The sequence below is a fragment of the Aquila chrysaetos genome, chromosome 21 (genome assembly GCF_900496995.4).
Source record: "Aquila chrysaetos chrysaetos chromosome 21, bAquChr1.4, whole genome shotgun sequence".
Taxonomy (NCBI): domain Eukaryota; kingdom Metazoa; phylum Chordata; class Aves; order Accipitriformes; family Accipitridae; genus Aquila; species Aquila chrysaetos.
In genome coordinates this window covers 19,651,231-19,673,069 of record NC_044024.1, presented here as the reverse complement: position 1 = coordinate 19,673,069, position 21,839 = coordinate 19,651,231, and the positions used below count along the sequence as shown (strand labels likewise).

Here is a 21,839-nt window from a genome sequence, read left to right as displayed (position 1 = left end):
TGGAAGGGGTAGGCTCTTCTAGAAGAAGCCAGAATGCAGTCAAATTAATTACCTTGTGTCTCAAAAATTTTATATTTTATTTTTAACTGAAATACATTTGCTTATGCAAGACTGCATTGTGTTGCTGCTTCAGCACAATGGGTTTCTTCAACTCTTCTCTCTTTCTAAAAAAAGTCAAAATTTACCATATATTTTGATTTTTTACGGTATTATAAATAAAAGCAGCTCAGTAACCAAACATTTACCAAGTACGTAAACCAAAGGCGTGAAGTACAATGTGAGAAACCAGACTAATCACAAATAAAGAACAAAGTGGTTTGAACTTTAGAATGCTTGACTTGTAATTCTATGTATGTCTGACCCAATCTCTGGAGACCTTTAAAAGTACAAAGAATGCCTAACAACTCTGAATATAGAGAATAATATATATTTTAAACAAAGAGAACAGTCATTGATCCTTCAGTTGTGTTTCTGTTTTATTTATTCTCTATAAAAATAATTTTGCTAAACTAGAGGACCATGAAATGTGTATCATCAGCAAATAAAATAAATGAGAATACAGTGGAGCAAGACCTTTATGATTCACTAATAAACCACGAGAGAAAAACACCAGTCTGGAAGCATCAAACCTTCCAGCAGAGCAAGGACCAAAAAAATGTCTAACAGGAGCAGCAAAGCTAACTTGGTGAGAGCCCACAATTTGCTAAAGCCATGTGCCTCATTTTAACTGAAAACGATCTAAGCTAAATTAAATCCAAAAGCTAAAAGTTGACAAAAATAAACTAATACACTAAAGAGGAAAAGGAAAAATATAGTGAAGTTATTGTTTGCTTCTGGCTTTCATTAAAACATACCAATGCAAAGTGCTGTCTACAGACTTGAAGCCAGAGTTGCACAGAGGAGAGAAATTCTGTCCTGCGAATGCTGAGATAATTCTCACACACGGTACGCCAAAAGGGTGGCCCTGAATGAGAAGAGAGATTTTCTTTTAAGGTGTTGCCCTTGTTGTCGGGGTGTTGCACACAGCAACAGTGCAGAGAACAGCACATAGAAAGGACGACTGTAAAACCACGGATGTTGTCAGGGGCATTCGGGGATGGGCACTGTGTTTGGAACCTTTATAGCTTTCTACTGCGGATTAACTGACATTTTGAATAACAAATATTTTGTGTTCTGTAGGGAAAGACAAGGTTCGTCCTTCTGCCATTCCCCAGGTCTTTGCTGATTTCCCGGGAAGGGATACTGCAGGAGTTCCCTTCAAGGAGAAAACCAAACTAGTAAAATCCCTTCTTCTGGTCCCTCCTACCCCAACAACACAGAATATTTTTGAGTAAAAATGGAGCCACAGTCACAGGCATTAGCAGATTCAAAAGAGTCATCTGAAAGCAGTGGTTGTACACAGAAAGCAGTAACTGCTTTCCTTTTTTAGACTTCATGGCTTATTTGTTTAAACCACAAAGATACATTTGCATGCTACCCATTTCTGGTCAGATACGAAAAAATAAAGTAGAAATAAATGCAGAGCAAATAACACCTCCTGCTAACTTTCAAGGTTAATTTTAACTCATGAAACACTTCAGCAAAGGTCCATCACTTGAATTTACATTTTTAAAGAGGTGAAGAGTATGATCAAAAATGCCTTTTCAAAAAAGGTGGAAAGAAACAACAGAACCCCAACTATTATCTTTTCTTATTTTAAACTTCATCCCACACTTGACACAAATTTAGATCTGAATGCGGAATTACTCCTACTCTTCTCCTTCACTTATGACTCTTTCTTACCATGTTTTTCAGAGAAGCAGTTTGTAAATGTGACTCGTTAGGATGCAGTGTAAAAAGTAACATGTATGCCACAGTCAGTAACCCAACCAGGTTGTGTGCTGCTGATGCAGTTACTAAAATGTTAGATCTAACTGCTACATTCAAATGAAGCCAACTGGAAGGTAAAATACCCCCTGGTCAGGACAAAGATTTGTGTTACAAAAGCACGGGGTGCTAAATCAGTCAGAAGTAATCAGATTCTAAAATATAAGTTTATGGACCTTTTTCAGCCAAAGAGTAAGTGTGGCTGTAGCGTAGATGCGAGCCGTTCAGAGGACATTGCTGTGGTGTCAATGTTTTTAGGAGGCTTTTAGAAGACAGGCTGAGAGAGATGGTAAAAGACAAGAACACACCTGAACTTGTGAGAAAGTTTAATGATTGATCTAATCCTTCTGCAGATAAAAAAGCCTTTCCTAAGTAGAAATTTTTTTTTTTTAGTAGTTTACAAAGCCCAGGAAGAATCATATGGTGATGCTGTCTTGAGGTTTGTGTTAGAAAGTCATTGCAAAATACCAGGGAGCTGTTTCCCAGGGGTATGCCAAGGGAAGTGCCTCTACTGCTCCCAAAGACTTTGATTTAGAGGGAAGACCATAGAGGGAGAAAACAGTATCACACTGGAAGATGATGAATGGCATCCTGGCCTTAGTGAAACAAGGGGAAAAATTCCTTTTCTATTTCAGCAGGTTACAAGAATAAACAGACACATAAAAAAACCATCCGTGCTGTGCATGATAAAGATAAGTGATCCAACGTAATGTCTCAAACTATGGAAGTATGCTGAAAACTAGTCTTTCCAGAGAGCTGATGGATTGACTGTAAGATGTGGAAGAAAACTGAAAAAGCTTCCAAAGAAGACAAGGCAGATTTTTACAGCACAACTCCTTGTCCAGCAAACTGTATTTTGTTGGGGAAATTTTAAGGATTGCGACAGACAGAAAAGCCTTGGCCACTTTCTGGTTTTGCACTGAACACTGCCTGAAATTTGCGGTTTCTGATGGTCTTGGTCTATACCAGGTACAACTCAAAGAATTTTCCTCTGACTTTGATCCTTTCTGTGGCACTGCCATAGCTATTTTTGTGTGTAATCAGAGCAGAAGTTGGACAGATGAAGACTTGAGGTGAAACACGAAGCATTACTATTGCCAGCCAGCAGCTCCAAAAGTTGCAATATTTGCTCAGCTGGGTTCCAGGAGATTTTAAAGAAAAAGCAACCTTACTGATTTTTATGGCATTCCAATATGCTTCCTGTTTTAGATGAAAGAGTCCTAGTGCCATTACTTAATGTTCATATCAGCAAAAGACTGGGTGCTGCCAATTTTCATTCACCCCATCAGCATGGATTCTCAGCCTATCTTTGATATACCAATTAACTTTTTATTGTGGGATTAAACCAACATCAAAGAGCTGACATAGAAAACTAAATGGATTAAGGTGCTTAAATAACTTATACAATCTTACAAATCTTACAATCTAGCCTGGGAGTAATGGGATATTTGTACTTGTATTACTTAAAAGAGCACCTCTAAACCAATAATGCAGCAAACTGATGATGCCACACTCTTCTGATATTTCTGCCCTGCTTTGCAAAAGTAAGAATTTGGATTATTTTTTCACTTCTGAAAAAAGAGCTTGAAATGTGTCTTCCAATAATTTATTCATGCAGTGTAATCAAGCACAGAATCTGACCAGCTTAGCAGAGGCATGATTTCCAGCTCTGTGGTTTTTACCTCTGAGAGTATTTACTATTTGCTTGCCAGTAATTACCACAACCATCTCCTGCTTTGAATTCTACTACAGAAAAAGATTTCCAGTTTGTTTCTTTAAAATTGAAAGAGACTTCAATTTAAAACTCAGGTGAATGGAGAACTTCCATGAATCAGGGGATAAAACCATTTGCCAGTTTTTTCTTCTTGCTTGTTCACCAAGTTAGGCGTTATTGGCTTCTGTCTGAAATGCCCTGGCCAACAATTCTTTTCTGTCCATGAAGTATTTTTTGTTGTTGTTGTTTAATACACCCTGTGCCCAAAGGGACAAATGCTTGGAAGTGTTTACATTTTTCACTCGTTTCTTGGAAATCATGACCCATAGATAAAAAGAATACTTCTGCAACAATAATTTGGCACTTAGAGAGCTTCTGGTCTTACTGATTGTTTGAACTCATTTTTTTAAACCCATCACATATGTTCATACTTTATTCTGTAACTTTCTTATTACTTAACAGAAGTTGAGCATTACAGTGCTTACTAATGTTGCACTGCTACTACCATGGAGTTACCATATACATAATTTACACAATGATTTATTGAAAAAAAAATGAAGACAGTTTTAAACCTGCCTAGGAATTTGGGGATATTTGGGTACTTATCTTTCAATAAATCCAGTAGAAGACTAACCTTCTGGTATTTTAAATATGCCATTGGACATCTTTATCCATCTCTCTGAATGCTAATTTTGGTCCTGTAACCTGAGTCTCCTCTCCATTATTTTTATTTCAATTCTTACTAAAATCAAGCAGAATAATCCAACTGTTGAAAAAGAGCTGGATTAGGATTTTGCATTTGTTTAATCCAAGACTCCTTCTCCATGGCTGATTCTGTGTTCATTCCTATTTGACAGCTAAAAGGGGAACTCAAGATTTTCTTGAGTGCAAAATCAGGTGCAAAATCAGACCCATAACATACAACTGAATTTGAAGATGAATGAAGCACTAAAATAATCCCATGCCCCTTCCCCATACCATTTCTTGCATCTAATGCGAAATTTTTGTATTTTTGCAGAGCCAGAGCTACAGTACTCTTTGTTTTATTGTTTTTCAGGATGTTTTCACTTTCATTCTTTTGCTGTAAAGAATCAATGTCTTTGGAAATAGTCTGTTGCTATACATACTTTCTAATCCACATTTAAATCAAAACCCATGACATATACCTATGATTAATTTCACTTCACAAATTGCTTCAGCTCTCTGTTAGAAACACCGTTTTGTCATGGCATTACGTGATAGATGTCACATGCTCTGTGTTAGAAACATCTTCTGAGAGAAGCAGCTCTGCTCTTCTAGAGCTCCGGGACCACAGCCCTACTTAGAGGCAAAATGACCCTGCTTCACAATCCATTTTGCAACATGTGATGAAAGAAGCTGCAGTTCAAGGGAGAGAAACAGCAACGTGAGATCTTTCTGTTTGTTTGCCATTTCCAAGCCTGTGGCTACTTGGCTTTTCTGAGGGCTAGCATGGGTCACAGCCACCCGAGGAGGCCAGGGAAGCACTCGTATGGATGCTGAGGGTTAGCCATGAAAACCAGCAGAAGGAAGAATGCAGGAGAAGTGGGGCTGGCTGGATATAGTCAAAAGCAGCAAAACCAAAGGCCTCTAAAGAGACCTTCGAGTTTTGGGCTGCACTGAGCATAAGACTCTTTTTGTGTGTGTGTGTGTGTCTTGCATTCCCACACCACAAAGCTGCTGCCTCTGTCCTGCTCCAGAGTTTCATGTGTTAGACACAGCTGAGCACAGATCCGTGACTCATTTGGTGTCTGTGCCTCGTCTTTGCGCAGCGAAAAAGTAGCAGCACTGCATTTGCAGCCAGGGGAATCTGTAACTGGAAGGCACGTTCCCCAACTGCAGCCGGGCACCGTTTCCACAGAGGTTTACTATCTGTGCCTTTCGATACCTAAGAATCTTCTCCACAGTGCTCTGCTTCTGGTTCGGTCCTTGATTAATTAATGGCTTGACACTGTGAAACTAAGAATTTTCCCGACAGCATCATATTCAGGAAAGAGCAATTATAAGCTAAGGATTGAAACCACTAAATGCACTACACATACACAGTTGGACTCTTTCTTATTCCACTGAACTAAATTAGTAATTAATGACATTTTCACCAAAAAGCTGAGCAAATCCAGGAATAACAGTAAGCCAAATATATAACATAGTCAGACATGGGTTTCAAAAGAACAGGGGTCAAAGCTGCTGAGGCCTCCTGTGGTTAGATAACTATCTGGATAGCTCAGCTCTTCTTTCCACCCAGCTGAGATGTCCCCAGCCTTATCACAGTTATAACCCTGCCCTTAGGAGCTCAGCATTAGAAGAGCTCCCTTCTGACATAACAGGGTTTTGGTTAGAAGTTCATCAAGTCAACATTTATTTTTAATAACTGGATTACCAACAGGTGTTGAATGTGTCCCCCCCTCCCCGTTCCCTGTTGCTGACTCCCTGCCCTTGGGCTCTGGTATTTGCTGACTAACGAGAGCACCTGTAGCCCATTCCCAGAACAGACCCCGTCCGCAGCTCAGCATTTTTACCGGGAAGAGAAGAGGCAACACCCTGCACTAGCAGAGTGATAACTGGCCGTTTCAGCCAAAGTTTTTCAAGTAAGTTGCTACGCTACAATTTTAAATGCTACAGGCAGAAATGGTATCTGCAATGGCAAAGCCCTTGTCAGAAGTGGTCAGTGCTTCCTACAAGATCTTCCTACAAAAGGTTAAGATTTTTTCCAGCACTTGGGCATTTCTCTTTGCTGGTCTGGAGGCTCCTCCTGTGTCTTTACCAGAAATACGTCAGGCCTGTTGCCACCATTCCTATATGAGGACAGTCCCTGGACAAGTCAGGCGGCTGCGGACTGGGTCTGTGAGCAGCGTTAGCACCGTGGTGCTGACTGACACCGTCTCCAAGGAGAAATGGTGGCAAACAAGATTTTTTTTGTCCTCTTTATGCTTCTTCCTGGCAAAAGTCAACTTACCGAAACACATAAAAATAATTTTAGTTTCCTTGGACGTGACTTCCTTACTTAGCCATTTCACTGAATATAGGTAGCATGCAATTTTCCAGATGGCCACTAATGTTCAAGCATGGAAAAAACATAGTTTGATTATTGCATTCTGACTACTCTATTGCACAAGTATGTTATGAAAGAAAAAGTTATGTAAAAATCATCGTGGATTTCACTATTTCCTATGTAACTGTTTTACTGTAAGCATGTATGATACCCCAAAAATTCATTTATGTAGAAAAAATGTGAGCCAGCATAACACAGTTTTTAACATCCTTCTGCTTCTTTACAATAAGACAGATGATGATGTTTAATTTTTCCTTTACTAACATAAAACCTTCCACTTTGACTCACAGTCCTTATGCTGAGAGACACTTCAGAGAGTTTTATTTTACAAACAGTGAATATAGACCTGGGTTTTTTTGTTGTTTGGCTGTGGTACATACAGGATTTAATTATGGAAGATCAGAACATTCTCCTTGCTAAACACACTTTAAAGGTCCAGTAGTGAAACATACTCAACCATGTATCCTAGCCCACTACCTGGTCCAAACAACCTTCACTGGGGGCTCACAGAATTAGTGTTGTCCCAATGACTGGCCAACCCACGATGGAAATGACAGTCTACCTACGCACAAGCTCAGTCCGTTTGATAGTCTTAGTGCCGGCTCCATGGGACCATAACAAAAATAGGAGGGATTAAAGAATCTCTTTGCTTGCAATTCAAGTAAATATACCACGGGCAAAGGAGACACAAAACCTGAACTATGCTCTTAAGACTGCAAGATGAGAAAAGGAATCTGACAGGATGGCGTGTGGGAAAGCAGGGATTACCACTGCTTTTGTCATTGCTTCTTGAATTTAAGGGCTTGTCTGCAGTTTTACTAGCATAGCTGAGCTGCCATGTATCTGCTGGCGTATGTATGCCATGGGAACACTCTGCTACTGGAAAAAAGAACATTGTTCCCAGTTTAGTTTATATTGCTTCAGAAGCAATTTAAGATAAAAGACAAAGATGTCACTCATCTCAAGAACATCTGAGAAGATGTTTATCAGCATAATTATAGTGATTTGAATTCATGTATCATTATACACCTATGTAATTTTCCTGTAGATTCCATTGGAAATGGAGCTTCTCGAAACAAGTTAGTGGTAGTCATTTCATCAATGTTACATGTAAACTGGTTAGTGAGACAGATTTTTGCTGTATCACAAGACAGGGATTATGGAATTTCCCATATGAATATATAGCTCTGGATTAACAGAGCTTTGTTAGAAAACCACTGGAAACAACAAAGGTCCTAACACCGTTATGCTGAGCAGCAGCGCAATGTGACTGTGAGGTGGCAATGGCTACACTAAGCTATTTGTGGTAAAGATGCTTTTTCCAGGATCTAGCTATAAGTTCATAGGTGATTTGCAAATGGAGCCCAAAAGTCTCACAAACAGTAAGCAGCAAAACATATCCCCTGAAGAAAGTCAGATGCAAACTGGTCAGTTCTTAAAAAGAAGGGATTTTTAGGGATTTTCTGAAATTTTCCCCTACAATTCCCGGAGAGCTGCAGTTATTAGGGAACGTGGAAGTCACATAGGACACACATGAAATCTCTCTGGCCTCTGGACTTCACTGCTGGAGGAACTGGAATTGTAGGAAATAAACCCAAAACATCCCAGTGAGGCTGTTCTATGGCCTGAAGTGGGAGGTTTTCCACCCCAAGACACACGCCAGCTCAGCCTGAGAGCTGCTGCCTAAGGCAGGAGGAGACGTTAGCGACGCAGCGTCGGTGTTCGTGTGACTGGCAAGGACCTACTCTTCCGGGGATGGTTCTTGCTCTGTTTGGGGAGGGAAGGCAAAGCACGAGGGGAGAAATTGCTGTAATGCAGAACAGCAATATGAAACACTGTTGTGGAAAGCTCGGTGTGCGAGCCAACAAAGCGCCCTGATGGGGAACGAAGGGCCCAGCTGGGGTCAGCAACACGGCATCTGATGTTACCCCGTACCATGCACAGGGCAGAGATACGTTTTTGCGTGGAGCCTCGCCATTACTCTCATGTTCTCACACATACCGTGGTGCATAGCAACTCATCTGCTGGGCCATCTGCTGAGCTGCCTGCGTACTCGAATTAGGACTGCGACTCTTCATTCCTACATGCAGCCTTTCAAACTTTACACCCTCCCATTTGAAAACTTTCTCCTCCTGCTTGATCCATTACATCACCCATCCTCACCAGCTGGGACTGACTGCTATGATAGTAGGTGTTTAGCAGCCTTCACACTGTCTCTCACCCTTCAGATTAATAACCTCACCTAGGGGAGAAACATCATATGCACTTGCCTCACACTCTGTGTTGCCCCATCAAACAGGATCATCATTTCAAAGATGGTACGGGAATTCCCCAGCCAGCGGCCAGCAGCCAGCATCTGCTTTTGTATTATGTATTTCTAGGTCCTCAGCATGCTGCTGGCTCTGAGTCATGCAAATCTTACACCAGGCAAAGCAAAAATGGCTGCACCATGCATAGATTTTATCTCTCAAATAGAAAGTGAGATTTTTCAGTGACAGTTTACTCTTTTTAAGAAGTTACCAATTTCTCTGCAACTCTGCTTTTATTTTTCATCATAATTCTATCTGACTGTAATCTCTTTGAGTGGAAAGTTTTGTGTGAAAGATGTTACACAAAATAAAGTGAAATTGTCCATTTTAACATATTCTTATCCATTCATTGTCTTCAGTTTCCAATTACAAGCTGGTAAATGCTGCAGTTCCCGTACCACATCCAACCTCTCCCAGTTACACTGGAGGTACCAGGAGCTCTGATAATGGCAGAGCTGGAGGTTTCCACCGGGAGGCAAAATCCTCCTATCTGCTTTTCTCTCCCCATTCCCTTGTTGCTGAGGTCCATGGCTCTGTGCTTGATCAGCATCCAGCCAATTGATACAAAAGCTAAAGAGAAAAGCCTGAAGCTCAACTCTGATATTCAAGTTCAGTGTTTAATGAAGACATCACCAGTCATAAGGTACTGTTGTTAGCAGTAGGGAATACGTAGAGGAAACAGCTCAGATTATTTAAATGTTCCCCATAAATATAGTCATAATGGGTTTAAGACTGCATTTTTTTTGGCTTCTGGTTTCTCCTTAAGCTGCTATATTGCTAGAGAACATGACTTGCCATTTCTATTTCAGGATATTTTTTACTGATGAGTCTAAGTACTTTATATCTGAAATCTTTTCAGAGAGGGCAAAGAGGTATTCCAAGCAGATTTGTGCAAACTGATAAATGGAAATGAAAGTTTCAGATCTAACCTTCCAGTTTGACTGCACACCTGCCCAATTCCAGCATCTTATTAGAGCCAATGTTTACTTGGCCTTTCTGTCCATTATGAGTGCATTTTATTTTGGAAGGGAAAAGTTTCCTGCTTGATGGTATAGACTCGGTTGGTTGTGCTACATCACCATACTTACTTGTTGCTGTTGCTGTGTAGGGTCATATGCCTTTTCTTTTCAGTCCCAGCAAGGAACCATGAAGATCCTGCCCTAAACTGGCACCAGGAACTAGATCTGGAGTGATTCTGCATGACCACGTTTCCACTCAGAGCAGGTACCTTGACCGCAGCAACCCTAGGTGCAAGTCAGAAGTGACCAGCTGCCCTGCAACAAAATGATCCTAGGCCTTATGACCATTAATAACACAAGGTCTTACATCTGAGTGCTTTCCTCTGCTCCTTATCTTTTATTCCTACGCATAGACGGCACATAAAACAGTTGCTTTCTTAAAAAAACCCCAACCTCTGAACTAAAATCTACAATGATATGCTCATATAGAGATCCCAGTTCCTTTTCCAAATCCAGTAAACCCGAGGAAAGAGTCAAACTGAAACCTGCCTGTGGGTGCACAGTAAGTTCTCAGCACACGAGAGTTAGGGCCGCTGCTGCTCAAATCTTCACATAGCTCAGGTTGCTAAACTACATGCAAATCTTTTTCTTGGAAATGTTCCTGAGACATATTACTGGGGTGCATCTCTATGACTACCCCTCTCCATCGCTGTATTCTGGAAAGGACTGCACAGCTACCACTTCGCACAAGCTTGCTCTGGCTCTTCACCTCCCAAACTTGTGTCACCCGTTCTCGAATGGCAAGTTTCACTGAAGCATCTCTGAACCCTCGACAAGGTAAGTGCCACGGTGAGGGGAGTCCTTAGGGATTTAAAGCAGCAGTGTGAAGATACTTAATCTTTACCTAGCTAACTATAGCTTATCTGAAACCTGGCTGTGTCTGCCATCTTCTGCCTCAACATAATTTCATTCAGTTTTAACAACCAAGCTGTTCGCCCCAACAAAGAGTACAGCCAAATGTCATTGCAGCCCACTTGGAATACTCTAATGGGTAAACAGCTTTAGTTTACCAGCCAGCAAACAAAGTTTACTTATAAAGTTCAGAAGATCACTTCAAGCACAAAGGACCTGGAAATATAATGAAAGACAAATAGGTCCTTTAGGAGGATAACATAACAGAACTGCAGAGGGTATAATTCATCCTCCTTTCCATTTAGCAATGCTGCTGCTGCTGGTTAAAACTGGGCAATTTGCTGAGCATGGGCAACAAAGCCCTGGAAAGGACAGGCTGTAGGTTGCACTTCTCCCAGCTGGAGATTTCTGTGTAGAAAATGCCTGGTAAAATCTTATTCACTCTGAAGACAGATAAATCATAATAATTGGTCTTTAGGGTCTGAGATAAATGCAGTCTCTGGCAAGGGTAAAGGATTTGACAGAGCCCAAACGAGGGTTTGAACTCCACAGGGGACAAGAAAGCCTCTAACACCCTCTCCTTCAGTCTGAGGCTGAATACTGGTTGAGCTAGAAAACAAGAAATGTCTCCAACTGCAGCAGCAGCAAACTCCTAATGTAAGTAAATAAACAGCCCTGATGGAGATGGATCCTAAACTACTCATTCATTTTCTGACACAGAACCTCAGACATTCTGCAGACACGTCTCAAGATCTAAGGCACTAGGGGTTGGCTTGTGGCTGAAAATTAGGAAAGTGTCTTATTAAACCAGCTATTCACATCCATTGTGTTAGGAAATACTCCTAGCCATTCAAATTCCAGCCCTCCATTGAAGGAGTGTTAACAAATAACAAGAAAATTTTAAAATCCCTGCAATTTAGGAACAAGAATAACTGTACTTAGCATCACTTGCTCTTGTTGCATCCTCTAATTTAATCCCCCTCTGTAAGTTTTATGGTAAATGTGGGATTTTCTGGAATGCCTCAGATCCAAAGATCTCTTGGGTAGGGGGCACATTTACATTGTTTCTTCGTAGGAAAGTAAACAGATTTGTGGAACTACAAAAATACCACAAAGAAATCTCTAATGGGATTGCATGCACTGAACCGGTTTAGGTTATGGCTGTAGGCTTCTTCCCTAATTCACAAAGAAATCAGATGCCTCACATTGTGTCACATTAATAATTTGTTTATAAGTAAACGTATATATTTAAAGAGAAGATCTCCCAGATTAATTACAAATCTGCTGAATTAAGTCACAGATAGGCGAGCTTGGTCTGCGTCTCTGTGTCCCACCTCCTGCTAGCGGGAAGGTCTGACAGCTCACAGCTGCTCTGCTGTGGGCCCAGGGCTGCAGGGGCAAGGCAGGACCGGAGCACCGGCGCGCTGCGCACACCCGCGACGATGCCCGCAACGGGCTGGGACGGGGCTGAGGAGCTTGGTGGCTGGCGGAACACAGCCCAGAGCGCCCAGCATCTGCAATAACTTTTTGGAAATGAAGTCAGAGCCCGCCGTCTGCAAGTAACAAGGCTGCAGCGCTCGTTCCTAGGATAAGGGTTGCTTCTGCTCTGACTGACACAGACGGAGGGAGGACCGGGCTCTAGTTTTCACATTAGCGGCTTGCAGTTCCCAACATTTACTGAATCAGCCGCTGGAGCTTAAACGAGAGCTCGTTGTACTGAGGTCTGTATATAAGGAGCGTGTGCAGGCAGCAGAGGAGGGATAAAAATGACCCTGCTGTACAAACGAGGCACTCAAGCACGTTCACAAGCCAAAGATGTTTAGGCAGCTGAAGGTGCGAGCAGGTACGTAGGGTTACTTGCACAAGAGCCTAAGCATGGTTTTGTGTATCTGGTCCTTGGTAACCTGCCAGACTATCCCAAAAAGGACAATGGACTCAAATTCACTGTTTATGGCTTCACAAGAGCACATTTTCTCAAAGCTTGTTCCCTCTGTCAGATTTTGCCTTCTGAGCACACCTTTGTAGAGTGAATTTTCAACAGTTCCCTATGCCCTTTGATACCTCAAAGCGGCTGTTCAATTCACAAGTGTGTGAGGTGCCACAGTTTTACCAGTTTCCCTTGCAAAATTGATCTTGCAAAAAACAAAGCCAAAACACTTAACAGAACTCCGGAGATGTCAATTTTTAGAACTCTCACATGTCCAGAAATTCTGTTGTAATTTCCTTCTAAGTAGTCTGGGGTTAATGAGACTGAAGAGAATGATAGGAAGGAAAGAAATAATTATATATTCTCTTTTTTCTCAACATGTCCCAAATGTCACCTCTGACCTGGCTTTCTATTTCTGGCATGGACTAAACTCCCTCTATTTATTTAGCAGCCTACACACCATTACAGTAACATAGCAACAGTACTTTCAGTTGTGAATTTGAAAGAAAGAAAAGAAAGAACATATTTTTCATAAGAAAACTGTTAAAGCATTGCAGTCTAGTAACACTTCAATAAATGCTTCTATTTTTCCCTTTACAAGCCAGTATTATTAGGTTTCCAGTCTGCAAACCCAGTGCAGAGGGATGCACAAGGGGAACCAAAGCAGTGTCACCACCACAAAGCCTGTTCTTCCTATGCCAACCAGACTGTCCCCTAACCTTTTTGTTTGTTTGTCTTAATGATGTTTCAGCTTGAATATTTCTCAGGCTCAGCACAGACGAAAGCGTGAGTTTGGGGAGGACACTGAAATAATGATGGGATTTATCTGGTGGTTTTCCCTCACTTTTCAAAAACAGTTCGCCATTATTTTATAATCCATAGCTCAAGGGTGATATGACGCTCAGAGTTATCTGTCAAAAAGGAACATTTTAAAAAGCATGAAGTGAAGTTGGAGTAACAGTCCCATTTTCAGCTGACGGTCCAAGTCCCACTGTTTTACAGGGAAAGTTAGCCAGTGAAGACATGTAAAAACAGCCCTGGAGTCAGAGGAGTACCCAGTGAAAACATTTTGCAAACCCTATTTCAGTGGGAGCAAAACGCCTAAGTATCTCAAAAAAACAATTCCCTGAGCTACTTAAGTGCTTCTTATTTTTAAACCTAAGGCCTCAGTGAGAACTCAATAATTTTCTTAGGATGGGTTCAAAATGTTGGACTTATTAAAAATAAAACTTCTTCAGCTTGCAAAGCTTCCACTATAAATATTAGTAAACAATACAGATGTAGTAGCTGGAATAGCAGTGAGCACTTCATGAAGCAGTGTATGACTTCTCGTGAAACCGTTTCTTCATTGCTACGGTAAACTCAGCCGGCATCTCTTCAGATGCTTTTTCTCATCTCATAGCGATTTGATCAGCACACAGTCACCTCTGAATGCCGGTGGCTTTTCTGTGGAATCAGCAACAGATCTTGGAAACGCAGCTTTATAGCAGGCATGGACAATCAGCTTTCCCAGCGTTTATAAACTCAATACTTCTGTAAACTTAGTGGCTTTACTGCACAGTTTGTAAAGTCTGCAAGAAAAACAGAATTCCCGCTTGTTCCGAACTATTGGCTTCTCCTTGGCACGACCAGTTCATGTCAGCTTGAAAAAATGGCTTCGCAACTGTAAAATCCTTGAACTTCTACGAACAGTTTGCAAGTCTGGTATGTAAAACCAGATTGTTCACAAACTATGCACTCTGCTGAGATTACAACAGTTGCAAATTTAGAAAGGGTCCCATTATGGCCATTATTCTGTCCAACAGAAATATGAATACATAACCCATGGCCCCCAAGACTTGGGAGTCACAAGATGAATAATATTTGTCACTAACAGGGCTCACAGAAACTACTGTCTTTGAAAAAGCATTGTCAAAAACAAGTCAGAAACTTTCAGATGACAATCTAAATTCCATTTAAATGAACACCTTAATTTAAGTAATTTTAAATTCATACTAATAAAGACATTTCACTGCCTTTCTGTAAAATGCTCAATGGGAAAGGATATTGAATAACTGAAATGCACTGTTCAAGGCTTTTGTGGAAAGCTACAAAGCAGTTTTGACTGCAGGGGTCAGGTGGGGTTTGTGGCATCAGAAGGGAAGGGAGTAACAAAATCTCTAAGAACAGTTGTCTCATTCTAACAATTACAAAACTACAAATGAGTTAGCCTCAGAAAGGGAGTATTTTTCTGCCATGAAGACTAGACGACAGTTTTGGTTTATTTTTAACAAATACCAAGTTGCAGCAGATTTTAAAACAGAGTTTTGCATGGCTATATGTTTGTTGTTTGTTTTTTTTTTCTTTTTTTCTGATGCAACACAAACTGAAACAAGTCAAGGATATTATTGTAAAGCAGAAAAAAAAAGTTGAAGTATTGAATTTTATTCAAGAATTAAATGAGAAAGAGGAAAATCTATTTTATCTGGCTGGATGTAACGTTTTGACATGCAAATTTCATTTCAAAGATGGCAATTTTTCCTTGTCTTATCACATTGCTAATTCATTTCCAACTCAAATGAAAAGGTCAAGAAAGCAAATAAAATGACTGTTTCTCTGCTGACTAACATTACAGGAGTAAACTTGTCCCTTTCCCTAAAAACCTATGAAATTGGCGTAATACACATTCATAGCATTTTAATGCATTATTTAATGTGTTTATCCATATTACAGTTTTCATGCTACAACAAAGAGTTCACCAAAGTACTACTTGTAATGCTTTTTCCTCTAAGACATGTTTGATTGCATCACTAGTTTAATTACCACTCAAGTTAACATTTCCTTCTCTATTTCAAACTAGCATGTTTTTTTTAAGTCTCTATTTTTGAATGCAAACTCCTGATAACTTGCGGGTTTCTGTTTTGAATAGAAACCAGTAGCTGGACATTCCTGTGCACTGAAAACATGTAGTCAAAGATTAAACTGGGGCTTCAGGACTATTATGGCTCCACCCAAATAAATAGTCCAAGGGAAATTATTCTGCTTAACATTCTGATACACAGGTTGCCAAGAACAGCAGTGTTTTTTAGAAATTATTTTATTCTTAGAAGTCAGCCTATCTCATTAAACATTGCATTTAAACTATCAAAACATGGTTAAAATGGAAGAAAATGGTCTAGAATAAACATTGCACTTAACCTACCAAAACAAGGTTAAGTGGTGGAAAATGGTCTGATTTGCACTTAGCTAATTACAAATGTTTAACTCCAATGATGGAAACTCTTCCCTAAAATAAATTTTCTGCTGTTATTTTACCAGTGAGATCAATTTGTTCAGGATTTCACAGAGAAGGGAACATGTAGTCTGCAGCACGGGAGCTTCTGTATGTAAGCCTTAATTTTCTCAAGACTGAGTTCTTCCTTAATATACAAACCAGATAGACTATACACTGGATTTTAAAATGAAGTAACAGCAGGAAAAACATAGGTACAAAACTTACAACTAGAACCAGCTAAAAGGCTCTGTCAACTTTCTCCATCACACGGGACTCCTACTCCCACCCAGCCTGTAAACTAGAGTTACAAAACCTGCACAAACTGGTTAAATAAACTCAGTTATTTCCATGAGAGTTCTGGATGTTCGTTCCAGCAGTGTATGAAAGGTGTCTGTAACTCTCTATTCAAAGAGAGAGCTGAAGAGGTGAGGCTTTGTAGGAAGCATTTGGAAATAAAAAGGCTTATGAACAAAAATTAAGGTCGGATTTCTCTTTGATAGTTATTTTTCGGAAACTTCCCCCAAATCCCAAACCAGCAGAAGTACCTGACCTCACGCAGCACTTGGGGATTTCTTTTAGGCGAGGGTGGCAATGTCCTCTGCTGACAGCAGCCCAATGCTAGATCAGAGAGCAGATGCTCTGCATCCCACCCACCCTTAGCAGTGCTGTGGGGCTCTTGTTCCTATTACTTGAGCAAACTCTTCCATAATTCTACTTTACTTTTTCTTCTTAGTAGCCAGTAACTTCCCGTTTGTTCTCCTGATAAATACCAGAACTTCAGCTAAAAATGGAGAAGTCGTCTAGATTCTCTTATCTTGTAAAATCCTAGCAATGGTGTGCTGTGGTCGAGTTCTGGCAGATCCCCCCAACAGTCAAGAGACGTCCATCTCCAGCTAGTTGCCCTGCTGTGCCCTTCTGACGGCACTTACTGCCCCTCGAGCAGAGGCAGCAGGAACAGACACTGCTTTACTAGCTTTTTGCATCTGGTACATTAATTTACACCTCTATTTGTCTTCCCAGACCAGACACTCCAAGAAGAAGCATGGTAAGAAGTGCAAGGCTAAATATTCTAACACGGGGTCCATTTTGGACTCTTGTTCTTGAGATGCTGACAAGGGATTTTTATTTTCAATAATGTTTGAAGAAACTCAAGTAAAGTGGGAAACTTGCCTTTTTTTGAGCAAGTGGTCTTCCCTCATCAATTTGTATAGTACTGAAGATTAAAAATAGCTCTTCAGCTGGGGTACAGCTGCGCAGCATTGACTTAAATGGAGCTGCACTGACTCACGACAAGCAAGCATCTGTATAATAGCCCTTTACTATTGCAAACCACATAACTTAACACTAACAGTAAGTAAATACTGGCGTGGCATTCACCAGAGCTGGCGGGCAGGCTGGCTAACTACCACTGCTGCTCCGCACAGATGTGACAAACTACAGGACAGCGATTTGAGGACAGGTGGAAATTAGCTGCCTGTTAAAAATCCCATCTTCTTCTCATCAGCACATGAACAATGTGTCTTCTCAATGGCACTAGTCTCTTATTTCATTAGACATCCTCTGTGCCTTCTTCCATGTCTTTTTTTCCCCTCATAGTGACTTTTTGCACTGGCTGCAGTAATTCCTTTGTTTTCTAGGCCATGATACCGTTCTCCTTCCTCTCTAATAAACAGAAAACAAATATTACCAGTCAGTGAGCAGATACATTTCCATATGAAAAGTATCAAAAAGCCAGCTGTTCAAGGCTGACATTACAGAATTGGGATACGTGAACACCACCACCCTGAGCTTTCCGAATTTTAAAGTTTTTTTAAGAAACAGAAACACTTTTTGCCCTTGCAGCTCTGAATGCCTAATCTACATCCCTGGTTGGATGTATTCAGCACTAATATAAGGCACTGCGAAACCCATCAAACCTGAAGCAGATTCTCCAATGACATCTAATTTCCTACAGAGGTTGGTACTCATGATCTACTAATATCAATACCAAAAATCTCCAGCGGGGCCAGGTTTTCCTCCCCTGGGGCTAAGTGTCAAGCTGTGCCTGAAACTTAGCATTTTTGGTCTAGAGCATGATGGACTTCACCTCCACGACCACCACTTCCTAGTTTTTGGTAGCAGCTTCTTCCTCTCTCACCTCCGCCCCATACCCAGCTCCCCCAGAGCTTCGGGGGTTCCCTGGCACCCCTCAGGCCCACACAGCCCCGACTGGTGAGAAAAGCTGGAACCAAGTGGGGAAATGAGAGCAGCACAGCTTTCAGGTCACACTTCGGGGACAAAGAACTGCAACACACACCAAATGCTCTCCCGGGAGACTCCTTGCACAACTGCCTCTTTAGATAGGCTGACGTGGTGGATTCGTGGTTCAAGCATCAGACAGAGGGAAAAGCATTGTACATGCTATTAAACCACTATTAGAGTATTTGCCTGCCGAAGTGAAGCTCCTTGTGCTTTCTAATGAATTCTCTGCATTTAGCATTAAGCTCTCTGTTTTTACAGAAAGTTACACTTGGGTAATTAATCTCACGTTCATTTCCTGCACATGTAAGAGAGCAGCCTTTGTTAGGGAATGATAAGACACTTCTAAGAATAGTGCTGCTAAGAGCATCAGCTTTTAAGACATTACAGGAAAAATATAGACTCTTAACACCTGCTTTTCGCTTTTCAAAGTTTTGAAAATAACGTTCTGCTTACCTAGAGCCAAATTCTGACTTGTTTATGCATAGAAAACCTAATTGCTTTCATCAGAAAACAAGCATAAATGAAGGTATACTTTGGTCTTTAGGCTCCAATCTCACAAAGAAGTATTCGTTTAATTTTATAAACACTGTAAATACTCTCAGTGGCTTCAGTGGGACTATCTGCGGTTCCCAGTCTCACAACCTGAATTCATCACTTTGGTCTCTTAACTACAGATTCCACTGAAATTAATTGGATTTTCCCAGTGATTGTAATAGGGTGAGGATTAAGAATTTATCTGTGTGTAAAACAAGAGACCCTCAGGCCGGACCTCACAAAGGCCGGATGCTGAACTCAGGAAAATGTAAACTGGGAGACAACCCCCTGAGAGCAACTGAGTCACTCCGGTGTAAGAGGGGTCTCAATGAAGCAGCAGACCAAGCCTGCGTTTGAAGCTCCCTGGAAGCTTCAGCTCAGACCATGGGTTTTGCCAGTTGAACACAGAGGGTGGTGTAAAGCTTGGGGATTTATGTATGTTGTCGGTTCAGAACCAGAGCCAACACCATTCTCCTGTAAGCGGTTGACACTTGACACCTACTGAAGTCAGTTTAAACAGTCATTGTTTTAAAGCTTGTGTTGTTTTTAAGCAGTCACTGTGGTTCAGCCTGAGCTATCTACCACCCCAGTGCCAAGATGCACAAACTACCATGCCGTTGAAACTATATAAAAAGCGGGAAAAAAATAGCTTACAGCGGGTAAGAGACAATTTCCATTTGGTTTGTAGCGTCCACTGTGTAACCAGTCATATGAGAAAGGACATTAATCTTTGCTGTACTTGCAGCAGATTTCTTTCTGCTCTATTATGGACAAAGGAGTAGTTTATCCTCCTAACCAGAAAACAAAGCCTAATCTGCAGAGATCTGGCTAATCTAGTGGTTGGTGTTTGAAGAATAACATAGACCCAATTTCCCTAGTTTTTGTAATGCAAAATCTGAGCAGAGCAGACTGCAACTAGTCCTGTGAGCTGATCAGAGCCCCTGTTGTGACTATTATCTTGACTGTATAATGGGGGCTTTCAAATCCCAGCTTTATCACATTCTGTTTTCTCTACTTTGCCCTTTTATGAATATTGAGTCATCAAAAATAGCTTCACTGACAGAGTTACTAATGATACCAGCTGGGTGAATCAGTGGCTCTTACATTGTCTAGTGCCTGCTATACAGTGCTATTAGTACACTCGTTACAAAATACAACAAAAATTAGATATCCATATTTTATTTGCAGGTCCCTTGAGACACATCATAGCGGTTACTTTAGAATTGGAAAACGCTAACTGAACAAAGCAAATATTCAGCCATTTCAGTGCAATACTGTGATCCAAAAGAAGAAACTCTGGCTTAGAATAAGTTAAAAGTAAATTCTAACATCAGTGGATTATCCTTTCTCCTAGTTTTTAGCGCAAAGAAAAAATACACTACCAAATGATATCTACCACATTCTTCGCGAGACAGTTATTCCTCATATTACTAGAAAAAGCTAACATCAGCAGTCCAGAAAAAAATGCTGATAAACAGAAGTGAATACGACAAATGATGTAAGCTATGTATATGGCTCGGGAGTGTGATAGACACATATGGTGGTATCCTTCTAGTACAGTGCAGTGCTCTGGGGTAAGTTAGGTTAGGAGTGTATGACTCAAACGAGTATTACCGATTCCAAAAGTGTAACAACAGTAACAACATGCCTGATGAAGAACCATCACAAATGAGCATGCAAAATGGCCCACGATGGGCTTACATTTTTAACGCTGTCCCAAGCAATTTTTTAAGGGTCATTTATTTCTACCCGGAGTGCCTTCCTCGCAGCCCTGCAATGATACAGTTTCCTATGTTTGCAACACACACCCTTTTTTTCAGAAAAACAGGCAGGCAGATAGAGAACGAAACAAGGGGCCCCCTTTACACATAATGCAGTTGCAGCTCTCCACGCACGCAGTGCTCGCTTCTTCTCACCACCCCCCTTCACCTTTCAGCTGTCGGGAACTTTACAGCATGGCATCTTCTAGCACCTCTTTATCACAGACAAAAAGTGAAGCTTGCTGCTAGCAACTGCATCTGGCATATTAAATTGGTAAATAAAACTGTTGCAGATGTTGCCTTTAGCAAGTGTCATAGAAATTACAGAGCATCTTAACAAAGCAGAGCCTCAGAATTTGAAGTATTAGTTTTTTTCAGGAGGTTCATGCCCTCCCCTGGAAAAGTGACATCTGAAATTCTGTTACAACAATTCTGTTAGTTACGGCAACATTAACCGAAACAGAAATGTGGTTTTTAACCTAAGATATGTTGCATAACAACTGAAGTATTATAATCTTACGAGCCGGGAAAGGTTACTTCCAAAGGGCACAAGAATATCGGTGAAAACCAAAATACTCCATGAGCGCACGGACTTGGAAATCTTTTTGTTTTGGTCCAAGGCGAAGCCGAAACAGGCGAGACATTTCAAAGGAAGAGTGAGACACCGAGCACATGCCGAAATCCGTTTAGCGAGAAAAAATATCAGCAGAGCCTCTGCACTTACGTATCTCTTGAGTTTCTTCTCGGGGGGTGATTTAATGAGCCATCCAGTGCAGACGACGTCCCCCGAGCTCATCTTCCCCCCCGGCGCGGAGCGGCGACGCGGGAGCCAGGGTGCGGGCTGCGTGTGTGCGTGCGTGTGCGTGCGTGTGTATTGTTCCCAGCCGATTTGAAACCAGCAGTAATCAGCTTCCTTCAGCTGTGCTCTGATACCGCTCCAGCCCGAGGAGGAAGTCATGACATTGATCACTGACACGGCCAGCCCTCCCTCCGCCGCAAACACAATGCAACACACCGAGCACGTGATGGGCGGCCGGGGCTCGCCGCCACGCAGCCGGCGGCTGCGACACCCACCGCCACCGCCGCCGCCAGCGGGCGGCTCCCGCGCCCGGCCCCGCCGGCCGCCGCACCACCCCGCGGGGGCAGCCCGGCTCCCGGCTCCGCGGGGGGGCAGCCCGGCTCTGCGGCCCTGAGGAGCAGCCCGGCTCCCGGCTCCGCGGGGGGCAGCCCGGCTCCGCGGCTCTGGGGGGGCTCCGGGCTCCGCGGGGGGCAGCCCGGCTCTGCGGTCCTGAGG

At 41.8% G+C, this 21,839-nt stretch overlaps 1 protein-coding gene across 3 annotated transcripts in view; it reads right to left on the bottom strand.

The window, feature by feature from the left end:
- The window catches only part of GAB3 (GRB2 associated binding protein 3), a 65,031-nt gene extending 43,398 nt beyond the window's left edge, over positions 1 to 21,633 (bottom strand). For all 3 annotated transcript variants that reach the window (XM_029997188.2, XM_029997189.2, XM_041119093.1), the window contains exon 1: positions 21,270 to 21,633. In XM_029997188.2, coding sequence (XP_029853048.1) covers positions 21,270 to 21,503 — 234 coding nt within the window. In that variant the 5' untranslated portion in view covers positions 21,504 to 21,633. The remainder of the gene's footprint in view (positions 1 to 21,269) is intronic.
- Between the last annotated feature and the right edge of the window lie 206 nt (positions 21,634 to 21,839).